Genomic DNA, 23,190 nt, shown 5'->3' with positions numbered 1-23,190 from the left:
AAACATTTTAATAACCGGTTAAAACGATGAGGATTTCAATGGAAACGAGTTCGTTCAAAATGTTAAAAAGCTTAAAAAAAAAAAATTTTTTTTTAATTAAAAAAAATTAAAAATATATATTTGTATAAAGCTTTTGCAACTCACCGAGTCCTTTCGGTGTTATTCCACTCTTGGCACGGGGATTAGCAACCCAATAGTAATACTTGAGCGTGTGCACCGTTTGAAGGACAGTAGAGACGCGTCTTACGTTAGAATAAATTTGCGTATCGCTGAGGAACTCTGTGGCCAAGTACGAATAAAGCCGGGTTTGTACCGGCGCTGGCGTGTATATCCATAGAGCGGGATTAAAAAGGACGTGATCCAATAGCTGCCAGGTTAGGAATGAAAAGTAAAACAACTACATCACCATAGATCTGCCTGTTCTTCGGACACACCAATCTAGCCGACTTTTATGGAATTCCTGTCTATGACACCATAATATGTGCCTATATCATCGCCATACTTCTTCGACAATGAAATTCCATCCAATTCGTTTGCTTCGCCTTATATATAATACTATCGATAGATTAATGATTCTTAATCGTTTTCAAATGGATGTAAAATTATTCTCTTTATATCATGGAAAAAAAATCTAATAAGAACAATATTAAGCGGCACAAAATGCGATCTCATATAAATTAATTTTTCATTCGCAATAGATTTCTCTCTTTTTTTTCTTAATACTGCTTTTTTTATGCGTATGTTGCTTAATACATGATCAAATAGTGTAGAAATAATAAGAAATAATAAGAAAAGATATATATATATGTATACACAATATATGTTTATCAAAGGTATTATAAAAATGATGATAAAGGAAAATTTCAATACGTAGACATGAGCTTTGTGCGTAGAATACTCATGCATTTGATTTAAAAACAATTGGAAGTACGGGTACAATCTTTTTTACTGATTTTGTTAAGAAAATGTGATAATGAATTTTTTTCGTTAGTGTCGAGTAAAAGAATATGAATATTTCGACTTTACAATGATTCAATCATTTTGTGAAACGCGACGATTCACTTTAAAAGTTTTGTCAATTGCAAACTCAATCTTTAGATTTCAATTGATTTTATATCGGAATGAAGAATCTCAAAAAAATATCTCTGAAAAGTTTTATTAACAAAACCAACTTGAAACAATGTACTCCGTTTCATTTTACGTCGGAATAAAACATTAACAAAACAGATCAAGTGACTTTTTTGAATAAGAATTGTGAGAAAAAATTCGTGAAAAAGGAGAACACGTAGATATGTGATAAATGTATCATTGGATCATACCATAAATTATTATTCGTTATGATACACGAATAAGAAAAATAACATACATAATCATTGATGAAAAAATAGGATTAGGCAACATATACGCATTGCATTATTGCAGAAAAGTAAAAATATTTCAGTGTTAGCATGTGAGTGGTGAATTTGAGCGTCGCAAAAAAATGATAATCGAACAGTCCTTTTCATGTCAAAAAGCCATGGAAATTCGCGCGACGTAACACTTTGCGAAGGCGTATTTTGACAAACAGGAAGCCTTAAAGTCGGTAGATTGCATGCGATCCAAAGTTTTAATGAAAACGCAAAATTCATACGATAAAGAAGAGAGAGAGGTAGAGAGAGAGAGAGAGAGAGGTAGAGAGAGAGAGAGAGAGAGAGAGAGAGAGAGAGAGAGAGAGAGAGAGAGAGAGAGAGAGAGAGAGACAGATATAAAGAGAAAAAGAGAGAGTGATATGATTTTCATGCTTTTCTATTGCAAATATAACGTTCAAAATTTATATCTGTATATTCACGAAGGAACAAATTTATAAAAGTTACTGCAACTCAATTAAGAAATATAATTAATACGAAAAATACGCAAGAATGCCTAATGAAGCTTTCGTATGGTTTGCATGCTATTGCAATATTCAGTGCTCAAAAATATTAAAATTTTGGGCGGCATACAACAGTCTAGAGGGCGATAATGAAGCTCGTTGCAGCCATATATTAAAATTATTAAACAAATATTATTTTCTCGAAAAAAAAAGAAAAGAAAAAAATATCTAATATGATTAACTGATAAAAAAAGGTATATTCCTATATAGAATAATATGCTTAATTATACAACGTATCAAATTTACATTATTAAATTATATTGCATCGACTATTCGTTTGGGAGATTTTTAACTGAAATATAATAACTATAATAATAATAATAATAATAATAATAATAATAATAATAATACACACGATCGGGGATATCAAATATATTTTAATTTAAACTTACTTCGAACGTGTATACGAATCGTAACACTTCGTTTTTAGGTAAAAGAAATTCTACGAAAAAAAGTGGTCCTACGTATTACTTCCGGAATAAAATTCTAGTACAACAAACACTATCTATCTCTAAAAAAATGAAATTATAAGTGGATACTATTTTCTTTTGGGGACGTCGATGTTGTATAGATTCACGAATTTCAAAATTTTAATTCGTAGATTACTAAATCGATATTCTAATTTAATCTCAATCTAAACTAACTTTCTAGAAAAGAGAACTATGAGTTTATCAATACCTGTTTTAGCAACAGATCGCTGTTCGCACTGAGACAGGTTACCAGATGTTTTGTAAGTTCCAAAAATGATGCTAGAACTTCCGTAGTCAGATGATCTCTGCTAGCTCTCTGAAGCATGTAACTAATTACCAAAAATCCACGATTCTGTACCATATGCTGTTGAACCGTTTGAGAGCTCTCCACGAGATCGCATATAAAGCCCAACAATTTCGAACTGAAATATAAGCAAATTCAATTTCAGTTTAGTTCGTACGTCCCTTTCATCAAGGCTTCAATGTATATAATAGAATTTTTTTTCTTTTTCTTTCTTTTTATTTTATTTTATTTTATTTTATTTTATTTTTTTACCATAATGTAGGATCTCGTTTGATGTCGTTCGGTGCTATACAATCGTAAGGCATATCTAATTGCGAAAAAAGAGGAAACAGCACTTGGATACCACCGATCGAATTTAATGTACTATGTATCGAATGCGTTATAACAGCCTTGACGTCCTAAACAAATGAAATAATATTTAAATTTAATAATTAAAGTTATTCATCATGTTGACATTATCCAAATAGAAATTACAAATACGTACCTGAAGCATTAGAGCATGCGGTGTATGTACAAAATACGGAACGTTGCCTTTCGGTGCACTTTGCAGGCAAAGTTGAGAATCTGTAGCCACTGGGTTGTACATGAACACAATAGCATTTGACAGCTTTCCGTCGTAAAGTACCTGTGATTCCGCGCGCACACACACACACACATACATGTATTTTAATCGTTCACCTAATAATCGATACCCTTAAGCGCCTTCCATCAAAACTTTTGATAATCATAATAATCGTTTCGTTAATATGATTAGCAAAGCTACGATAATATGTGGAAAGCATAACGCCCGACGGATTTTAATTCAAAATCGTATAGGAAATTTAATAATAATCTATACAAATAAATATTCATATTAGTGCATATATTTAAAATATACGTATAATATTAATAAATTATATATACGTATAAAATTAATAAATAATATCTCCACGATTTGTATATTTATCCGTCGGACGATGACAGAAAATTAAAATCGATTGGAACACGTTTGGACTACGAAATTAGCATGCGCAAAAAAATTGCATACTCTACGTTGCAAGAAAAAAAAAAGAAAGAAAGACAAAAAAGATAAAATAGATGAGAAATCCAACGAAATTGCGTTCAATAATTAAATGAAGTCATAATATTGCATCTCAAAGAGGAATCAAATTATAATTAACAATAATATATCTACGAAGTGATACAATAGGGGAAATAAAAGGAAAAAATATCGAATAACAGGTAATAACTAGATAAATAAATAAACAAATAAATAAATAAATAAATAAATACAATATCTAAAAGAGTACGAAGCAAAAAGATAAAAAAAAAAGAATAAAAAGAAAGAAAAAATAGACGAGAGACATAGAAGTGAAAAAGTGATGAATACTACGAAATATCGAAGAAATATATCCCACATTTAAGTGAACACCGTCGTTTCAATAGAAACGAAGAAACATAATTCTTCTTAAATTTCATTTAATTACCTCGGACTCGAGTACGCAGTATATAAATGGAATAGTTCGTAAAAGAGTGCAAAATGAAATATAAACGGTGGGCGAAAATAAAAACAAAATGCTTACAGTTTGCATACTTTGGTCCACCATGCTCGTGAGCTCCTGCTCATCACTCACCCTTTTGTGATTGTCTGGCAGATTCAGGTAACACTCGTTGTCAAAACGAAACTGACTCTGTCCGATAGGAATCGAAGAAGCAAAAAAAAAAAAAAGAAAAAAAAAAGAAAGAGGTAAAAGAGAACTTTATATAAAGAATTAATATGTTAATTTGAATCAATGATATTTGAAAAACATACCTTATATCCGGGTCCTAGTCTGTGCATAGCGCATATCTGATGAGTCGTTAGTGCCTCACTAAATAGATATATCGCGCTCATTTGACCACAGAATACTCGTTCCTCGTCTAATTCCGGTGTAGCTCCGATATAACACTTGTCGAATGGCTATGAACAAAGTTTTCGAGCGTACGTATACGATATACACATAAGGTAATATTATCCTGACCGAAACCAACCCTTTCTGTTTGATCTCGAACTATTTTTTGAACAATAAATATAGTATTTTCTCTGAGAAACGGTTTGTACTGTCCAAAATATCACGGTTGAATTTATCCGTTTGATTAATTAAATGCATCCGAAAGTACATTCATCAAACCGAATAAATATAAATGAAATTTAACGCGTTACTATACCTGCAATATTTATCTTAACAATTGGACAATTATTCTCTCACGATCATTCATTTGATCCTTCGACGAAAATATTTTTTTATAAGATTTTTTCTTTTTATAAGATTCCTATGTGCTTTTAATTAATTTCGTGAAAATGTACAATGTAATTAATTGAAGACTACTTACGTCGTTCGTTGACACAAACCATGCCATTTCCGTACTCGAAGCCAATTGACCATTGACCAAACACTTAATTTCACTTTTGGTCCATCTATTATATATGTACACTATGGCGATCATATACCACTGTAAAAATATTTAATCATAAATGCTCTCTCTTTCTCTCTTTTTTATACGTCTCGTAAGCACGTGAATAAAAAGAAAAAAAAAAAAAAGAAAAAAGAGAAGAAAAAGAGAAACGAGAGGTAAAATTTTTACGACGAATAAATATATACTACATATACCTTTCGCGGTTGAAATTCATATTTGACACAGTGCTGGAAGCCCTTGCCCTTCACTTTCATAGACGTGAGGACTAAGCAATTGCCTACGAAATGCGCAGAGTATCCTACTCCTTTACTAGTCTTAAAACTGTAAAAGAAACAGAAGAAAAATAATAGTCAGTAATTACAGAGAAGACTCGTCGTCGAAAGAAAAAAACACACACACACACACGTACAAGAAAAAAAGAAAAAAAAAGAAAGAGTGATTCATAGGAAAGCGTGCAATTGTAAATTGGAACAGAGTATAAGCATAGAGTACAGGGATCTTTTCCCTAGTCGAATATTTCATTTGTTCTGACCACCGACCCTTTGTTTCCAAATTCGTACCGGTTTTTCCGCTATTTCCATGATTTTTATTCGCGCTCCGACGTCATCGCAAAACTCAATTAGCAAAACGTAAAAAAATGTCTATCTATCTAACATATCGAACAAATGGTGAAAAAAAAAAAATATATATATATATATCACTGTGCCCTCGAGGCGTAGAAAGTTCGATTTAAAAAATTGTTTCAAAATCGCAAAGCCTTTTTTTTTGTTCCTCTTAATGGTTATTAAATGCAATAAGGAAAACAGCGATTTAATGAAATTCGCAAGTGTGCCGTATAAATTTTTGCCCTGTAACAATAATAGGTCGACCTTTTTCTTCTTCCTTTTTATTTTTTTATTTTTTTATTTCTTTTAATTTTTTATTTTTATTTCAACTTTAAAAAGGCCGTATTAAGGGCACGGGGTTTGGTTTCCGTAAGGGCAGCAGGTTACTTCAACTCAAGAGGGTGTTCTCGTAAAAGTACTTGATGGAAGAGCACTTGCCAGTAGAGGTACGGCTTTTCTCGTTCGATATTAACCGAGTTGATGGGGTCCAGACGAAACCACGTGGTGAATGTGAACCCGTTCTCGTGCGGCCACCTTGCCAATGGAGGTAATACTATTGCCTGTGAAAAAAAAAGAAAGGAGAGGGAGTTGTGTTTATAAGTCGCCATTATTTCTTTCTACAGACCCATTTCTTTCTACCAACTCCTTTTTCGTGAGATTGCGAAAGTTCTAAAATATTTTTTCCGAGAAACTTATTATCCATATAACATATGTTTGATACAATCCTTTAATAACATGATTATGATTTTCGATATAAATTTTGTTAATAGATGTCGTTAAAAAAAGAAAAGAAAAGAAAAGGAAAAAGAAAAGTTGAATGCATAAATCGAAAGCCAAATTGAAAATTAATATAGAAAGGAATAAACGTTGTAATTGTTATTAATAGCTGAGCACCACTTGGATGGTCCACTATCGAGGCAAACACGTCCCACTTATTCCCGCGTACGGTTAATCCCCTACAGCCATGGGGCATCGTCAAACATTGTTATCGGGCTTTAATTGACAAGCCGTGTCTCACAACTTCGCGAATTTCACGTCAAGTTTGTTATTGTATTAGACGACGATGAATACTTTTCTTCCGTCGGAATCTTCTCCAATTTGTCCAAAGAATTTAGTGAACGTTGCGACAATGAAAATATTTAGTGATACTGATTTTATAAATGCTTTATCAAATATGTTCTTTCGATAAGGAGATCTTTATCCCCTAATACCATATTTCGAGTTACGGATATTATATTTTTACACTTTTATACGATCGAACGTATCGACGTAATTACCTCTTAGGGATTAAAATAATTAAAATTTCTTTTTTATCTTTTTCGCCTTCAATGCGACAATGAAAATATTTAGGGATAATTTATCAAATACTTTATCAAATATCTTCTTTCGATAACGAAATCTTTATCCCCATCTAAATATCATATTTTGCTTTGTGGATATTATTTTTTATACTTTCATACGATCGAACGTATCGACGTAATTACCTCTTGGGGATTAAAATAATTAAAATTGTTTTTTTATTTATCTCCTTCGTCTTCTAATGGTCGATTAATTAATAGAATATAACGAACGCGTCGTGTAATCGTAACTGCATGAGTCCACTGCTGAATGTACGGTAATCGATAATACCTCGTTATAGCGATACGGTTTAATCTCGATTCTCAGGATTCTCGAGAGATTCAATACAAGGCTTCGTCTTTAAGGTCTCGCGCTGTGGTTAGAAGGGATCGATACTCTGTCGAATTTAAACGACGTTAGTTGAAACGGGAGTTTCACGAAACAACGTGAATTCTCTTATCCGAAGTTTGATAGAGTTTAGAATCGAATAACATCTTCGATGAAGTTGTAAGGTAAAAAGGAATCGTTCTGCTAAAGGACACATCGTCCGTGTGCCTAGAGTGTTTACATTACTTTTGTGTGTTACAGAGAAAAGAAGAAATCAAGATTCACTTACCGATCCTTTCCTACCAGGAAAACTGAAAAATACGTCGGGCCCGTTTCGTTGCGGCATTTGACGAAGTACATTCAAGAGTTTCGCCGAATGTCGCGGCTGTAAAACGAAAGTATAATTCTATGAAACTATAAAAGGCACTATAAAAAAGAAAAAAAAAAGAAGCAAAAAAATAAGAAAATAGAATCTTCGACGAAACATTTGGATTCTCTTTTTTTTTTTTTACTTTCTTTTTTTCCACAAAAGTTACTTTCAGTAAATTTCGTTGCTTACTTTAGAAGTCTTAATTAAAATTTTTAATAATTTACCCATTTCCCTTTAACCGCTTTCATGGCACCGAAGAGAAGTTTCAGCTCCTTCACGGTGATACTGTAGCTCGCTAATACTCCGAGCATATCGATCAATAAATCTGCGAAAGAAGGTTAAGAAATTAAAAAATTTTATTCAGATATACATGACATTATTGACCGCATAAAATCTCCTGGGTTATAAAATCTAATATCTAAATCGTAATACTGCGCGTTATATTTCAACGTAACTTGCAACTCATAAAGAAAATTTGCGTAATATTTTGAAATGAAGAAAAAGTATCTAATTTACCTGCAACAACAGTCTCCGCTCGCGATAATCGATGCAGCACGTGTTCTATAAGACTTACATCTGTACATGCCTGTAAATTCCGAACGCTTTTCCTTAAAATCGCAATAAATACGCTCCATATTTCGGCCTGAAACATAAAATATAACACGTCTGTTAAAATGCAAGAAACCACGAGATTCACGAAAACAATTTAAACGATTAATACAGCCACATATATTATCTTTTTTTTTTCTTCTTTTTCTTTTTCAATACGGATAAATTATTTTTTAAAGTAATTATCGTCCACCTATAACACTTCTCTTTCACTTCGGTGGTTTGCATTCTCAATTAAATCTGATTTAACCTTCATGAAAATAACATCATGATTATCCAACGCAGCCGAGAATTCCCAATGCAATTTGCTCGATCCCAATTCGAATTGCGTATCTTCTGTTTCAAACATACAATCCGGGCCTATCGACAGTTCGTAGAGAAAAAGGAAACAATCAGAATAAAATTGGAAGGAATGCATAGTACCGATTAAAATGGGAAAGGCCGTGGTGTAATTATCCCCGAAATTACCGAGCTACTAAAATATTTCACTGCAGCGAAGCTAATCCAACGAATTTGCATACAACGAAGCCAATCTCGATCGATATTCGATACAAACATTGTCTCTGAATATTACGTTGCGGTATGCTTTTAACGATATTGCTGCATTGCAATCGTTATTGCGCGTGCGTCCGTGCGCACACTTTCCGCTTATTTATAATAAATAATATAAATATTTCTACCTTTACCATATTATAAATGGATTATTGATATGTCAATTTTATCTTGCGATATAATAAAGATATATCATAAAAACAAGTTAAAATTTATTATACATACTTCAATGTAGGATCATTACCAAATGAAATCACACGTAACACTCTAACGACTAGCTCTTTACGATGAAGTAAGCTCAATTAACGTGTAAATGGTTTCTAGTATTAATGAAATCTCGAAGGATTAGTAAACATACGCGACCCTTCTGGTAGATTCAATATTAGTATTTGCGAGTACACACGGTCTCTTTACGTACGGAAACCTGGACCTGGCCAATAGTTTCATTTGACTTCCGCAAAAACAGTAGCATTTGAGTGTGTTTATAACGATGCTTTCCCTGTTTCTATTTTTTTTTTAGCATTGTTTTTTATCATTGTCTCGATCGCTTTGCGTGCTAGTAATTTCATAATAAATAAAAGATTAATTTTCTTTAGATCGTTTATAAAATCATAACGATAATATAAAAATCATGAATATGTTTTAGTAAAGCCATAAGATAAATAATTAACAACGTGGTTTATCCACAGATTTCGAAAACATAAACAGTTTGATATACTAGTCGTTATTCTATTGCGGTACTATCAGTGTCAGTGGTTAGATCTAACTTCGAAACATGTTTATTCTTTAAAGGATAAACCAGAAGCGATTTAGTGGTTTTCCCATGTGTTCGTTTCCTTTTCATCCTTCTCTCTCTTTCTCTTCCTATTTCTCACTATCTCTCTCTGTCCCTCTCTCTTTCTCTCTCTCTCTCTCTCTCTCTCTCTTTTTCCTCACTTGTTTCAAGATTTGCGAAATCGGACTGCTGGTAAGTACATATCAGTCTAATCCTTTATAATACCGCCTATTATATCCTACCTGAGCTCTTTAAAACTCGAACGGACAGCTTAACTACTGTATTATTTGCGACGAGTAAAATCCTTCCATTGGTACATAGTTTATTGTTCTGAAATTTTAGTCATATTTCAAATACTACAAGAGGAATAAAATACAAGAAAGAAGAAAAATATAAGATACAAGGATACGATACAGTTAATCCTTCAAAAATTTTTATTATGTATGTAGACAAAAAATTATATATATATATGGAGTTCTTTCAAAAATTTGGTTATAACAATTTATATATTATATATAACCGAATAAAATATTAATAAACGACATATCGTTATTTAAACAGTCCCATTTATAGACCAAATTATCGACGTATAAATTTCTCACGTAAGCCATTTTTGAAGTAGAATCTTTGGAGAATTATCTTTTCGAAGACGGTTCAATTTTGATTTCTTTCTTCCTTTTTTGCCTCTTCCTTCGGTTAGTCGACTCACCACCATCCCCATTTCACATCGTGCATTAAAACGCACTTTTGGAGGTGGCTCTCGTTCAACGGGTACCCACTTTTCAACGAGCGTATCACGCTAAAAGCCAGCAACGACAACGGCAATGCCGCATGGCTTTTAAAAGCCTGATTGCGACATTGAAGAGGGCCATTCTTCGAACTCGCCTCAACGTTACTTCTGTTGTCGTTGTAGTTGTAGGTAGTAGCAGCTCTGATTCTCGATGGTCCGTCAGTTTTGTGACTTATTCTTCCACGAATGTTGTACAGTGAAACGTATACAATGTTCTCAAATCAGTCGCCAGCAGCATTTTTTCTCTCGAAATTATTCGAAAAAATAAAAACATATATTTTTTCTTTAATTCAGGACAATACGTGTGCATGGTATATATGTAGGTACGAACGTACGTAACGATAGTAATATTTCACTCAAGTAATAATTTTCTCTAGTGGAATCCCACAATTTCAGGTGGCAACAACGGAGAACCTACTTCTTTCATAATAAATCCACTCGCTACTGTCATCTAAGCGCATTGTTGAAACGTACAATGAACCGAGCACGAACATTGCTTCCCATGCATATTTCTTGCATCATAAAATACCTACCAACATACGTTCAAAACTTTTTTTATCGTCCGTTTTAAAAATAATCGCAACGTTTGCAATCAAAAATATACCAGTAAAAACTTTTCGGACGTATGATTTGAATAATCTAAAAAAGGAAAAAAAAATTCCAAGACGAGTTTTAATTGAAAAAGATAAATGTATATTACGATTTGCGTATATTGTATTTATAAATTTATTTTTATTTGATTGTTTTATAAATTTATTGAAATAAAACGTCTTTAGACTCCGAATTTGATCGCCATTATGATTAATTACGACATTGAAGCATACTTTTTAATTGTACATATATATATATATATATATATATATATATATATATTTAAATATCCTATTTGTCTGATAAATCAAAGGTTTTTGACGAACTTGCGAAATGAAACGAATTCCTTTAGAATATGTCCACTCGCGCGTGAGAGAGCCAGCGTTGATTAAATTTCAAGTAATTTCCGTTGGAAAAAGTCGTTCGCGTTGGATCTTCACTTAATTGCTAATTACAAAAGCGATTAGTTATACGGTGCATATTTAATTACCACGAGTTTCATTGGTACACCATTCCCTCCCTCCCTTCCTCTCTCTCTCTCTCTCTCTCTATCGCTCTCCTTCTTTACACTCACGTCACTCCGGCAGATTTAAATCGAATTAAAAATTAAAAAAAAAAATCCCAAATGACGTCATCGCAAAAGTACAAATTTTAACAATATATTCCCTCTAAAAAATTACAAATGAAATTATTCCAATAATAAAGAGTATAGCAAAAGGTTGATTAATTACGACATTACATTATAATTAATTCTACGGATATATGTGGATTGCATTGAAATGAAATTCAAAAGAAAAGAATATTCGAAATAATTGAAAGAACAATTAACATCCGTAATTTATTTTTAACAGAGGTCAGAGAAAAGTTCACACCTGTTCTATATATATATGTATCATATATACATCGTAACATTATCGCATTTTTGCAAGATAGACAAAAAAGAAGAAGAGAAAAGACGGTAAACGAGGTTAAACAAAGAACTAGATAGAATCTCGGTTACAAAGTCGGTATTAATTAATCCCTTATAAAATCAGAGTGGCCCTTCGTTCGGAGACAATGACGACGAGGACGATTACGACGACAACGAAGACTATGTTCTAGTTTCGGATCTGATACCGTTCCAAGATCTCCAATTCGATCTCGATCCACGATTCTCTCGCTAGCTTCATCAGACTTGTATTCCGTGCACGATCACCATCGACGATGTCTCCTTCGGAATTAAATTATAGATTACGTAATAACACAAAGGGACTTGCGCCTTTGGATACTCTCGAATATCCGAGCTTAGATATTTCGTCGATACTTAGCCGTTAAACTCAAACGAGCCTCCAAGTCTGAATAATTGATGTTTCTCCTCACAGAGCAATTTCTATCGGATCGATCTTCGTCGTTGATTGATCGATATAGATATATAATATTTCTAATGGCAAATATAACGTAGGTTATATATAGATATTCTCAATAGATATGTATCTTCTATTAGACGATATATACCAGATATCTAAACGTAATCTTTATTCTAATAAGATTAAAAATTAAGTAAATGTTCGACGTAATAACGCGCGTTCTATACGCCAACTATATTTAATTTAACTCGGAACATTTGGAATTTGAAATAGTTTAATTCTATCGAGCTTGCGGAGCTACGGATCATTTCTCAAGCGTGTAACGACGTAAGCTGCTTACGAAACAGCAGGGTTAAAGGTTTTAACTCAATCGGATGGATTGCTACCAAATATTCCCTTTGGGCGATTCCATCTCAAAAGCCTGCTTAATTCAAAACACGTTGGTATATGTGCATATTTTCAAACGAGAAATCTCGTTAATTTTGTACGATGATTGCAATCTAAAAAAAAAAAAGAAAAAAGAGAGAGAGAGAGAGAGAGAGAGAGAGACAGAGAGAGAGAGAGAGAGAAAAAAATATGACCAGTGTTGCAATGGATATAAATATTCGCGCAAATTATCGGAGAGTATGATTATGCTTTTATTTTTTACCTCACGGTTTTGATATCGAACATCCGATTATATTTTCAAGACTACGTCAGACTCATATTTCATATATACTCCCTTCGTCTACTACAGGATTAAAGGGTCTTAAAGGCGCACTACGTACGACGATATTATGTACTAGAGTTGCTGTTACATGAAACAAGTAAGTACATACAAGTAAGACGCTTGCCGTTAGCAGATGGCACAACTAGAATGTATGCGTGTTTAGGATGAAAAGGAGAGGGGAGAGACTCGAAACTCATTTCATAGAACGCAATGAATGGAAAGCATAGAGGGTTTACGTAAAGGGTCGTTATTTTATGGAAATAATGAAGATCTGAATGTCCATAAGTAGAGATGAAAAAGAAGATAAAGATGAAGAAGAAGAGGAATATTAAGATAGGGATTATATATAATAAAGAATTATAAAGATAACGAAAAAAATAAGAAGAAAAAGATAAAATTACTTTGGTTTGGATATATCTATTCTTTTTTTCTTTTTTTTTTTTTCTTTTTAAAGGAGAAAAGAACAAAGAGAAAAGAAAAGAGGTAAACAAAAAGGAACTGATTTTGAGGAACGAACTAACAATAAACGGTAAAACTTTTGTTCTATCGTTTTAAACCGTACCAATGAGCATTTTTAAAACTTTCCTTTTAATCAACTCTTTTTTCAACTTTAACTCGATTTCATTCGAATTCGCGGTTATAATTAATTATTCTTGTATGTATTCGACCTAGGCAAATTGAAAAGTGAAAAATGATTTCGTCGATATCAAAACTTCTATTGCGATATTTCAATCAAGAGTATTTTTTTTTCTTTTTTTCTTTTTTGTTTTTTCTACATTTTCTTGATATTTTTCAAGCAAGATCTATCGCGTATCAATTTTCAGTTCCTTTTTAAAGGGACGATAAGAGATCCAAAAGTTCGTCTTAAAGTTTACCATTTGTTATTTTCTTTGTGTAAAGTTTAATTAAAAAGAAAAAAAAAAGAGATATTAATTAATCACCAACTGCAGTACAAGAAAGTATACGTATATATGTGTAATTACTTATACATTCACATCAACGATCGTTATTTATTAAGCGTAATGACTTCGATGCACGTTTATTAACTCTAACGTACAACGAAAGCTTTATTTGAACATAGGAATTTGTCAAACAAGGAAGTTTTGTAACAACGGAGAGGGTAGCTTTTCCTTTTCGTCTTTTTCTCTTTTTCTTTTTTTGACGTTTCAGACAACGATGCCTTAAAATTACGAGCCTGTGATCTTTCTTGAGTTTCGACTTTAACGCTAATTAATTTGAAAAGTTCCTTTCCTTCTGACTTCGTCTTTGTTCTCTCTCTCTCTCTCTCTCTCTCTCTCTCTCTCTCTCACACATACACACACATACACACACACATTTTTCTTTCCACTTTATGCAATGAATATTTGCACGATATACGAATATCTACGAAGAAACACAGAGATTTTTTTCTTAATTCCTTTCTATCTTTTCCTCTATAGCTCTCGTTCATCCGGTTACATTTGCCTCTCCTTCACAGAGAAATTCGAGTACTCGCGCGCTCTTTTTTTTTTCTCTCTTTCTTTTTTTTTCTTCTTTTTCCCTTGATCCACGTCTCGTCGTCGACCGCTCGGTCTTTTATAATAGAAAATTCATCTAATGACGCTACTTTACGTTGTACGGAAGAATGGTTCCTTTCTTTGTACATTTCTTTTTTTCTTTTCCTTTTTTACCCTCTCTTTCTTTTCCTTTTTCTCTTCTTCCGTCGTTCCACCCTTCTCTCCTCCTTTCTCTTTATCTCCTTTCTTTCTTTCTTTCTTTCTTTCTTTCTTTCTTTGACGTTACTAAAGTAATTACCCGAGTGTTCTGCGATACGTGAAATCACTCTTTTAAACAAATACGTTACTCTGGCTTTGAAATGTTATATTTTTGCTAACAAAAAAATTTTTGGTGGAAAAGAAACGAGCTACAGAAAAAAAGAAAGACAGACAGTAGTGAACATACATGAATTTTACATAGGGCGAGATACGGATCAAAACGAACTAGTTTTTTAAAAGTTAATAGACATATATATATATATATATATATATATATATATATACATGTACAAATAGAGAGAGAAAGAAAGAACGAGAAAGAAAGAAAATTACGAATGATGGAGTTTACGAAACGTTTGTAAATATTAAAAATCCATCGGAAAATAATTATTTTTACCGATTCGTTCTACGATGTGAGAAGTAAAAACAATACATTCCGTGATAAAGTACAAGTGTTTTTTCGATAATTACTACACTGTATATCTATTTCTTTTTATTTATTTCTCTATCTCTCTCGTTAATACACATTCTCTCTATCTCTTTTGTTAATACACATTTCGCGATGCAATTATTAAGGATTTAATTGTTTGACGGTTTCATTAGCAAAGGCAACGTTAATAAATATTCGCTCTTCCCTTTTTTCGTAATGCAACGGTGAATCCGTATGCAAAATGAATATGTACGTAGAGAAACTATATATGGTGGTTTGTAATTGAGAAAAATAAATATATTTAGCTTTATATAATCTTCCTCGTATACCTTCCTTGAAAAGAAATCAGCGATAAAAGAACGAAACGATATTTCTATCTTGGCAAATATTAAATCTTATGATTATCTGAGTTACGTAGAAAAAAAAAAATGAGTTTGATACATCCGTACGGTAAATTGCAATTAACATCCTTATGGTATACGAACGATAAAGTACGGACGTAAATAACTATGTACGTTTTTTAAAACTATGTATCGTTTTGATTTAATACGATGTTTTATCCTCGTTATTTTTTCTCGAGTTCATTTAGAAAAATTCTTTCGACGTTCTGAATTTTCCTCGTTTTTTCTTCTTTTTCGCAAATTTCGTTAATATTATAATCATCGTTGTTATGAAAATAAATTTGCAAAAAAAAAATGAAAAACGTATAAAATATATGTACATATCGTGGTAATATAGATGCGAATAAGATTTCAAATACTACCGCTACTACATATTTACAATGAAATTTTAGCAATGAAATTGAATGGAACTTTTACTCTTACGAATGGACTCCCAGAATGCTGCTGCTGCTGCTTCAGTAGAAAGCAAAGGAAAACAACATGAGATCACTTCAACTGCTTTCCTCAACTGTTTATCTTTCACGAATATTTAATCTTCCAAATATAAATCAACATTTACAAAGTACCTAAATGGGAACGTCTTGCAACTACGTTCGTCCTCGTCAATTTACCTTTTCCTCACTTTCTTCTAATTTTCTTTTCAAATTGACTCAAAGCACGAAGAATCATAACTGATTAATAAAGATAAAATAATCATAAATATGAAGAATACGAAGATGAAAAGATAATTTTTTAAAAGGGGTAGTATTTATGCTACATTATTAATCATACGCATAGATCCTTTGATCGATCTCAAATAAAATTTTACTTTTTTATAGACTCCTTTTTTTTACATTTAGAGGAATAAATTGTGCATTGAAAATATTATATGCTCTCTCTTACTCTTCCTTATTTTTTCTTTTTCATTACATATATATATATATATATATATATATATATATATATATATATATATATATAGATACCTATAAGTACACATATACACACATACACACACACATATATATATTATATATATATATGATCTCCAAAAATGTTCCCACTCTCTTTTTCTATCCACTCGTTCATTCATACGTCCATCCATCTCTACATCCCTCTCGCATTCTCTCAGCTTTTCTCCGTAATTCGCTCAACGTGTAACAATACCTCGTCACTCTTCAATTTGTCCACAGACCGAGTATACACGTTCACACGTTCATATGGATACGTATATAAATGTATGTGGTAGTATCGACGCATTCAATGACGTCGCGCGCTGTTGATTCCATCGTACACAGACGATTCGATGCCTGTGACTGTTGAATCCTAATCAATATGTTTACGTAATCATGTAGGTCGGCAGGTGAAGCATGAAATTTCCTAGATATGTGTATGTGTATATATATATATATATATATATATATATATATATATACATACACACAATATATCTCGCAAAGGCGATTGAACATTGCTACGTTAAATCGAATCAAATTTTTCTATCTTTTTCTCTCTTTTTTTTTTGTTCTCCATTTTTCCTAGACGACGCATCGATTTAAAAAAATAAAAATACGATTTGATAAAACGCTTGGAAAAAGAGTTTGATATCAGAAATTTAATATTAAATTTATAAATGTAAGAAATCAACGAGCGGTATAAAATAATTAATATTAATTAAGGATGATCTTCTTTTTTGTGATTACATTTAGGAAAAATAAAATTAACTGGATTGATATCGCTTACTTGAGGTGGAGTGAAGAATAAGGAGAGATGGAGAAAAAAGAGAAAGAGATAGAGGGATGATGAAAGAAGAAGAGAAAAGGTTTCTTTGAAAGTTCATCGGGTGATGTTACCATGGAATCTTCGGAAGTTCGAAAAGTTAATTCCGTAATGCGATTCCGCGCGACTCTGTACTTTCTCTAATAAATTTGGAATAAATTAGAAAGCAAGCTTTATGAGAGAGTTTCCTGTTGTCAACAAGAAGAGACCGTCGTGGTTGCACGCTCTTTCCTTTTGACTGAGGAGTTTGAAATTACTTGTCGCCAAGATTCAAAGGTGATTTTCTTGGGAATTTTCACCAAGTAATCTCGAAATATCGCGCGTGCGAATCATTCGAGAAACTGAGGATTACTTTTCTCTTATGAAAATTCTGGAAGAACGTAAGTACCTAGTTCGAGATCGTCGAAGTTTGCGAATCCTTTTTGTTATTTCCATTCATGATATATCTCGATAAAACGAATACGATGGATTTTTATCGAAGTGAAATATTCTTTGCAAGATAAAGAATACGTTTGAGAAAACACATAAGAAAATCTAAGTAATACGTACGATCCTCGCAATTTCTTGACACGAATAAAAATAGCTTTATGTCGAATGAAATGGTCAAGTGAATGTTGTATGTGTGTGTTTATATATATATATATATATAAATCGACAAATTGAAGTTTGGAAAATTCTTTTTCAAGTAAAATCTGGAAAGATTACCGTCCAAGTGCTTTGAATGCCAGCACGACGCTTCGCGAAAATTCTTCGACCGTATCGACAGGTATTATTTGTTATACAAAATTCATACATCCCTATTTGCTCTCGCAGTTTTACTACACTTATAACTTAATAACTAACAAAGGAAATTTTAATACTTCCTTTTTGTCATTACGCTTTTTGCTTTTCACTTTTGAAATATTCTTGTTAAATTTTAAGAGACTTTCGAGTTGTCCGTAATACACGAGTTTCTATTAAACTTGATATAAGAATATTAACGAACGAAGAGATCCGTGAAAATACGAAGAATCTCTTCTAAAAGATGTGTATTTCGAGTTTTATTATTATGACGCCGCTATATATATATATATATATATATATATATATATATATATATATTATAAGTTCTCAACGAGATCGTAGAAAGTTCGTCTCTCTCCGTCTCTGTCCCTTTTGCTTTTCATGCGCAAATTTTACTTCATCTCGAAATTTAAGTGAATCCGTAACGAGTGTAGCAAAATGTAAGATTTTAACGAGGTGGTAAGGTATATTAAAGATTGCTCTTCTAAAAATACTAACTAACTGTACCTGTTATCTTTTAATCGAACAATTATATGAAAACGACGACAATATAATTTCGAAATAAAGTAATAAAATGATATCTATTCGATATTAATACGTTCGATCGTTATCCGATCGTACGATGAACGTCTTTTAATTGTTCTATGTATTCTTGATTTTCTCTTTCTCATATAATCTCAAATCTCATTAACGAGTTCATCAAAATCACGCGTCCTCGACTCATCGATTCATTTCCAGGTAAAGGACGCTCCTTCCTAGTTTCGTATTTGCCAATTCCAAGCGTAGAACAATGGAACTACGTTCGCTATGTCGCCCGCTAACGTTCCGCAATTATCCCTCGCGAATCGGATTCTTCGATGGTGTGGTATCCAACATCCTCTCTAAATCAGTGGCTCTTAATCTTCCTTCAAGCTTAAATCTATTGTTAAACTAACGCTTTTCCCGATACTATTGAATTTTTATCCAATTAATGATAATCTTCATTACATTTAATGAATGAATTTAATCAAAATATATTGTCTATAATCATAGGTATCGTAATAAAATTTTATAGAGAAGGAAAACTAATAAAACTAATCGTCACTTTTGCGTATTGATCGCAACAGATTCGTTAATATAACAATAGAGATAAAGTACGGTAATATCTAACGCAGAGGTCACCTTATCTACTAAACTAAATGTTTCTCGATAGACGTTTACTCGATTTTATTCATCAAATCGAATTTTATTATTATATACTATTAACGACAAAATATTATTACGTGATATTCATTGAAAAAGTACGCTAAATATCTAATGCAAAGGTCACCTTGTTGCGACTAAATATTTTTCAATAGATATTTACTCGATTCTATTCATCAAATCGATTTTTATTATTACGTGATATTCATTGAAAATTTTAATAAATGTAATCATATAAATGTGTATGTGTGCGCGCATAAAAATAAATTTAATAAATTTAATAAATTTCAACGAATACATTTTCATTAATTCCATTTGTAAGCTTATGAAATATCGTAAAATTTTGCTGCAAATTACGTTCTATCGAGTTCCAAAAGTGTTTCGTAAGTTCTATAGATTGAAAAAATAAATCTCAGTACGTTAAATCATCGAAGAGAAATGGGAAAAGATCGTTAATGTAAAAATGTAACTAAGTTTATGTGATTGGTCGGGAACCAGGGGAATGAGATGGAATTTATGACTGGTTGGGTCAAAAAAATATGTTACTCTCTCTCTCTTTCTCTCTGTTTCTCTCTCGCAAACGCTCGATCTAATTCTCTCTCTTAGCTCATTTTCCTTTTCATTGCTTCCCACATTACATTGTGATTGCTGTACGAAGTCCGCATCAAAATGCAATTTAAATCCTATCTGGAGACATACCAATGTCGTTCGAGTCTTTCCATCTTCGTAAATTGAAATTCGCTAACCTTATCTACGAAATCACTGAACCTTGCGGTGAATCATGACAAAATTTTCAAATTTTATGTATTTACCATCGCGTTTTTCTTTATCTTTACTATAACTTTTCTTTGTCTATATAAGTACGAAAAAGCATTATTCGAAAGATCCGTGCGAACGGAAATTGAAACGCAGATACAAACGTAAAATGACGCAGATCAGTATATAGGTATAAATTACGTAAGATCCTATCGTAATTATTTTCGTATTAATCATTATTATCTAAGTCGGTAAAAACGTATTTTAAATATGTAGAAATAAGAGGAGCGAATAATTGTGATCTTGCTGTTACTACATAAAATGGATAGAAATAAATTAAAAATTACCTTCAGGCTCTGATCAAATATTCCTTTGTTTGATCCTACTTGTACGTTGCTCGGAGGTTACACAAAGACTGAATGAGAAGCGAAAGCTCCTCTGTTAGAGAACCTTGACCGAAGGACAAAGATCTGTTTACGAGTGCTCCAGTTTAAACAAGGTTGTTGGTGTCAAGCCTGTTTCGCGTATACTAGCGAGATGTATATATGTGTGTATATGTAAACAATCGCTAGAGCTCATCGATATGCCCTATTGTACAATTTTAATTTCGTCGTAGTATTTGTTTTTGTTGTAGATTACAGATATACGTATGTACGCATATACAATAAACTACGTATCATATACATAGTATAAATAAATACTATTTCGATTATTACCGACCATAATTTTTGTCAAATGTGATTATATTTTATCACGTTTTCATCTCAATTTATTTTTCTTTATCTTATTGTATTTTCCTTTTTACTTTTTAACAATATCAAAAATGCATATAAATGCGTAATAAATTATTCAACATCAAATGAGGATTTGAAATTTCCATGCGAATGATTTTACGATCAAACCACAAATCTTTCGGAGGTATATAAAACTTGTAAAAAAAAAAAACATTTGTAAAAATAAAACACGTCGAAAGTGATAATAGATTTTATTTTAACGGTCGAACGAGCGCGATGTAACACTCGAACGTACGTATGTGATATCTGAGTGAAGAAAACCCGCTTACAGAATGCAAAAGCGGATTATATCGATCGTTTTTGATGTTGCGCGAAGGTATATAACTGTATAATATATTATTCGTAGTACCTACGTATATATATACATATATATATATATATGTATGTATGTATATATGTATGTAAATACATGAATTATATAAAACTACATAGACAAAGTTACTTAACGATAACGAAAGAAAATTTGAAAGGAACGAATACTCGATTCATCTATGAATAAGGCAAATCTTACAATTACTAGTTACTAGCGTATAAAAGTAGAAGATGACTCGAACGAAAATGTAAATGTCTTCTATTCTGTCTACCGTAATCACGTACTATCTATGTATATAAGTTTGCCGGAAAGAAATAGACAGAAAGGAGAATAACACGAGAGAAATGAAGGAGAAACGAGAAAGGTACGCGTGATTTAAGTTAATGGAGCCACTTCGACGACGATTCGAATCTGCTATAGTCATGAAAGTCTCAGATTCAGACTTGAGGAAACTTGCGAAATTTTTCTTTCGATTTTTTCGAAGAAAGACAATATTGGAAAGACAAAGAAGAAAACTTGAATTTTCTCTTCTCTCTCTCTCTCTCTGTCTCTCTTTTTCTTCTCTTTAATTTTTTTATCTCTCTTGCGATCGTAGAACCTGTTAACGTTAAAATGAAAACTCGATTGTCACCGTCATTTTCTTTTCTTCTTTTCGAACTCCGCCTACTCGTTTCGTACCTATGTTATCCTTTTCTACATGACGTCAATTTATCTACCTTCCCTTCTCCCACACTCCTATTTCGTGTCTCTTTTTTCTCCACACGATAGAGTCCGCGGCTTTCTTTCACGCGGAAAGCATAGAAAAAGGATGCGGGCGATTCTCGTTTCTCTCGAGAAACGGAAGAAAGAAAAATCTTTTTCATTCTCAGCGAGTGCGTGCCGTCATGAAGAACGTCTATCCGAGCGTAGATTCTATGGCGGATACTTCTACTGGGATTGAGAAAGATCGAACGATCCTATAAATACTTTCTTCCTCTCCGATGATCTTTCACCGAAAGGACGAGCTGAAACTCGGAAATGTATCTTCCAACATATCTACCATTTTCTTTATGAAACCGACAGAATAGCGAAAGATAAAACATCACGTTTTCTTCCTTCTTGGAAAGAAAAAATAAATAAATAAATAAATAAAATATAAGGAAAGACAGATACGTTATTCCGATCAAAATGATATAACCGAGCGTCTACGTAATCATTTTCAATTTTCAAGACGTTTCGATCTACATCTCGATTGAGTAACGTTTAAAAGCGACACGTAAAAGATAAATCCATATGTTGCGTGACTCGAAATTGCAAATGAGAAAAAGAAAAAGAAATGATAGAAATATATAATAAGAAAAAAAAAGCAAAAAAAATGGAAGAAGGAACGCGCGTAAGCACATTTTGAAATGTTAATAGTATACGTACGTATGTACGTTCAAACGTAGTACTATAACGTATATCCGTAGACGTGAAGGTACATAGGTAAAGCATAGCAGTCTGTTCACGAAGCTGGCTTTTCAAATTACAGTCAATAAAATTATGTCGAAAGCTCGACTACGAGGCAAATTTTGTATAGTGAGTACCAACGACTGTGGTTACCAAGTTTAAAATAAACGAAAATTACTATAGCTTTCCTTTTTCTTTCTTTTTTTTTTGTTTCTCTTACAAACATGTCGAAAAGCATAATGAAATAATGCAGTATTCGTTTGTCAATACAATAAAGTCCTCGTTGATTGTTTTTAAAGTTTTTATTTTCGATGTCGGAATAATCCATCACCAAGAGAAAATGGCTCTCAGAGCTGCGAAGTTTCGATCTTGCAAATTTTTTTCTTTTTTTTTTCATACTCTTCCTTTCTCTCTCTCTCTCTCTCTCTCTCTCTCTCTCTCTCTCTCTGTATTTTCAACA

At 32.4% G+C, this 23,190-nt stretch overlaps 1 protein-coding gene across 11 annotated transcripts in view; it reads right to left on the bottom strand.

Moving 5' to 3' along the window:
• Positions 1-23,190, bottom strand: part of LOC122627304 (neurobeachin) — a 191,157-nt gene that overhangs the window by 77,232 nt on the left and 90,735 nt on the right. For 5 of the 11 annotated variants that reach the window (XM_043808371.1, XM_043808373.1, XM_043808368.1 and 2 more), the window contains 12 exons: positions 8,276-8,402; positions 7,984-8,084; positions 7,679-7,774; positions 6,163-6,284; positions 5,314-5,440; positions 5,036-5,155; positions 4,476-4,622; positions 4,246-4,353; positions 3,168-3,308; positions 2,936-3,081; positions 2,588-2,801; positions 145-397 (listed from right to left, as the gene is read on the bottom strand). In XM_043808371.1, coding sequence (XP_043664306.1) covers positions 145-397; positions 2,588-2,801; positions 2,936-3,081; positions 3,168-3,308; positions 4,246-4,353; positions 4,476-4,622; positions 5,036-5,155; positions 5,314-5,440; positions 6,163-6,284; positions 7,679-7,774; positions 7,984-8,084; positions 8,276-8,402 — 1,702 coding nt within the window. The remainder of the gene's footprint in view (positions 1-144; positions 398-2,587; positions 2,802-2,935; positions 3,082-3,167; positions 3,309-4,245; positions 4,354-4,475; positions 4,623-5,035; positions 5,156-5,313; positions 5,441-6,162; positions 6,285-7,678; positions 7,775-7,983; positions 8,085-8,275; positions 8,403-23,190) is intronic. The other 6 variants (XM_043808369.1, XM_043808377.1, XM_043808370.1 and 3 more) reach the window with 3 other exon arrangements.

The sequence above is a fragment of the Vespula pensylvanica genome, chromosome 2, assembly GCF_014466175.1.
Source record: "Vespula pensylvanica isolate Volc-1 chromosome 2, ASM1446617v1, whole genome shotgun sequence".
NCBI lineage: Eukaryota > Metazoa > Arthropoda > Insecta > Hymenoptera > Vespidae > Vespula > Vespula pensylvanica.
The sequence above is the reverse complement of the archived record's forward strand: the minus strand, read 5'-3'. Positions and strand labels throughout refer to the sequence as shown.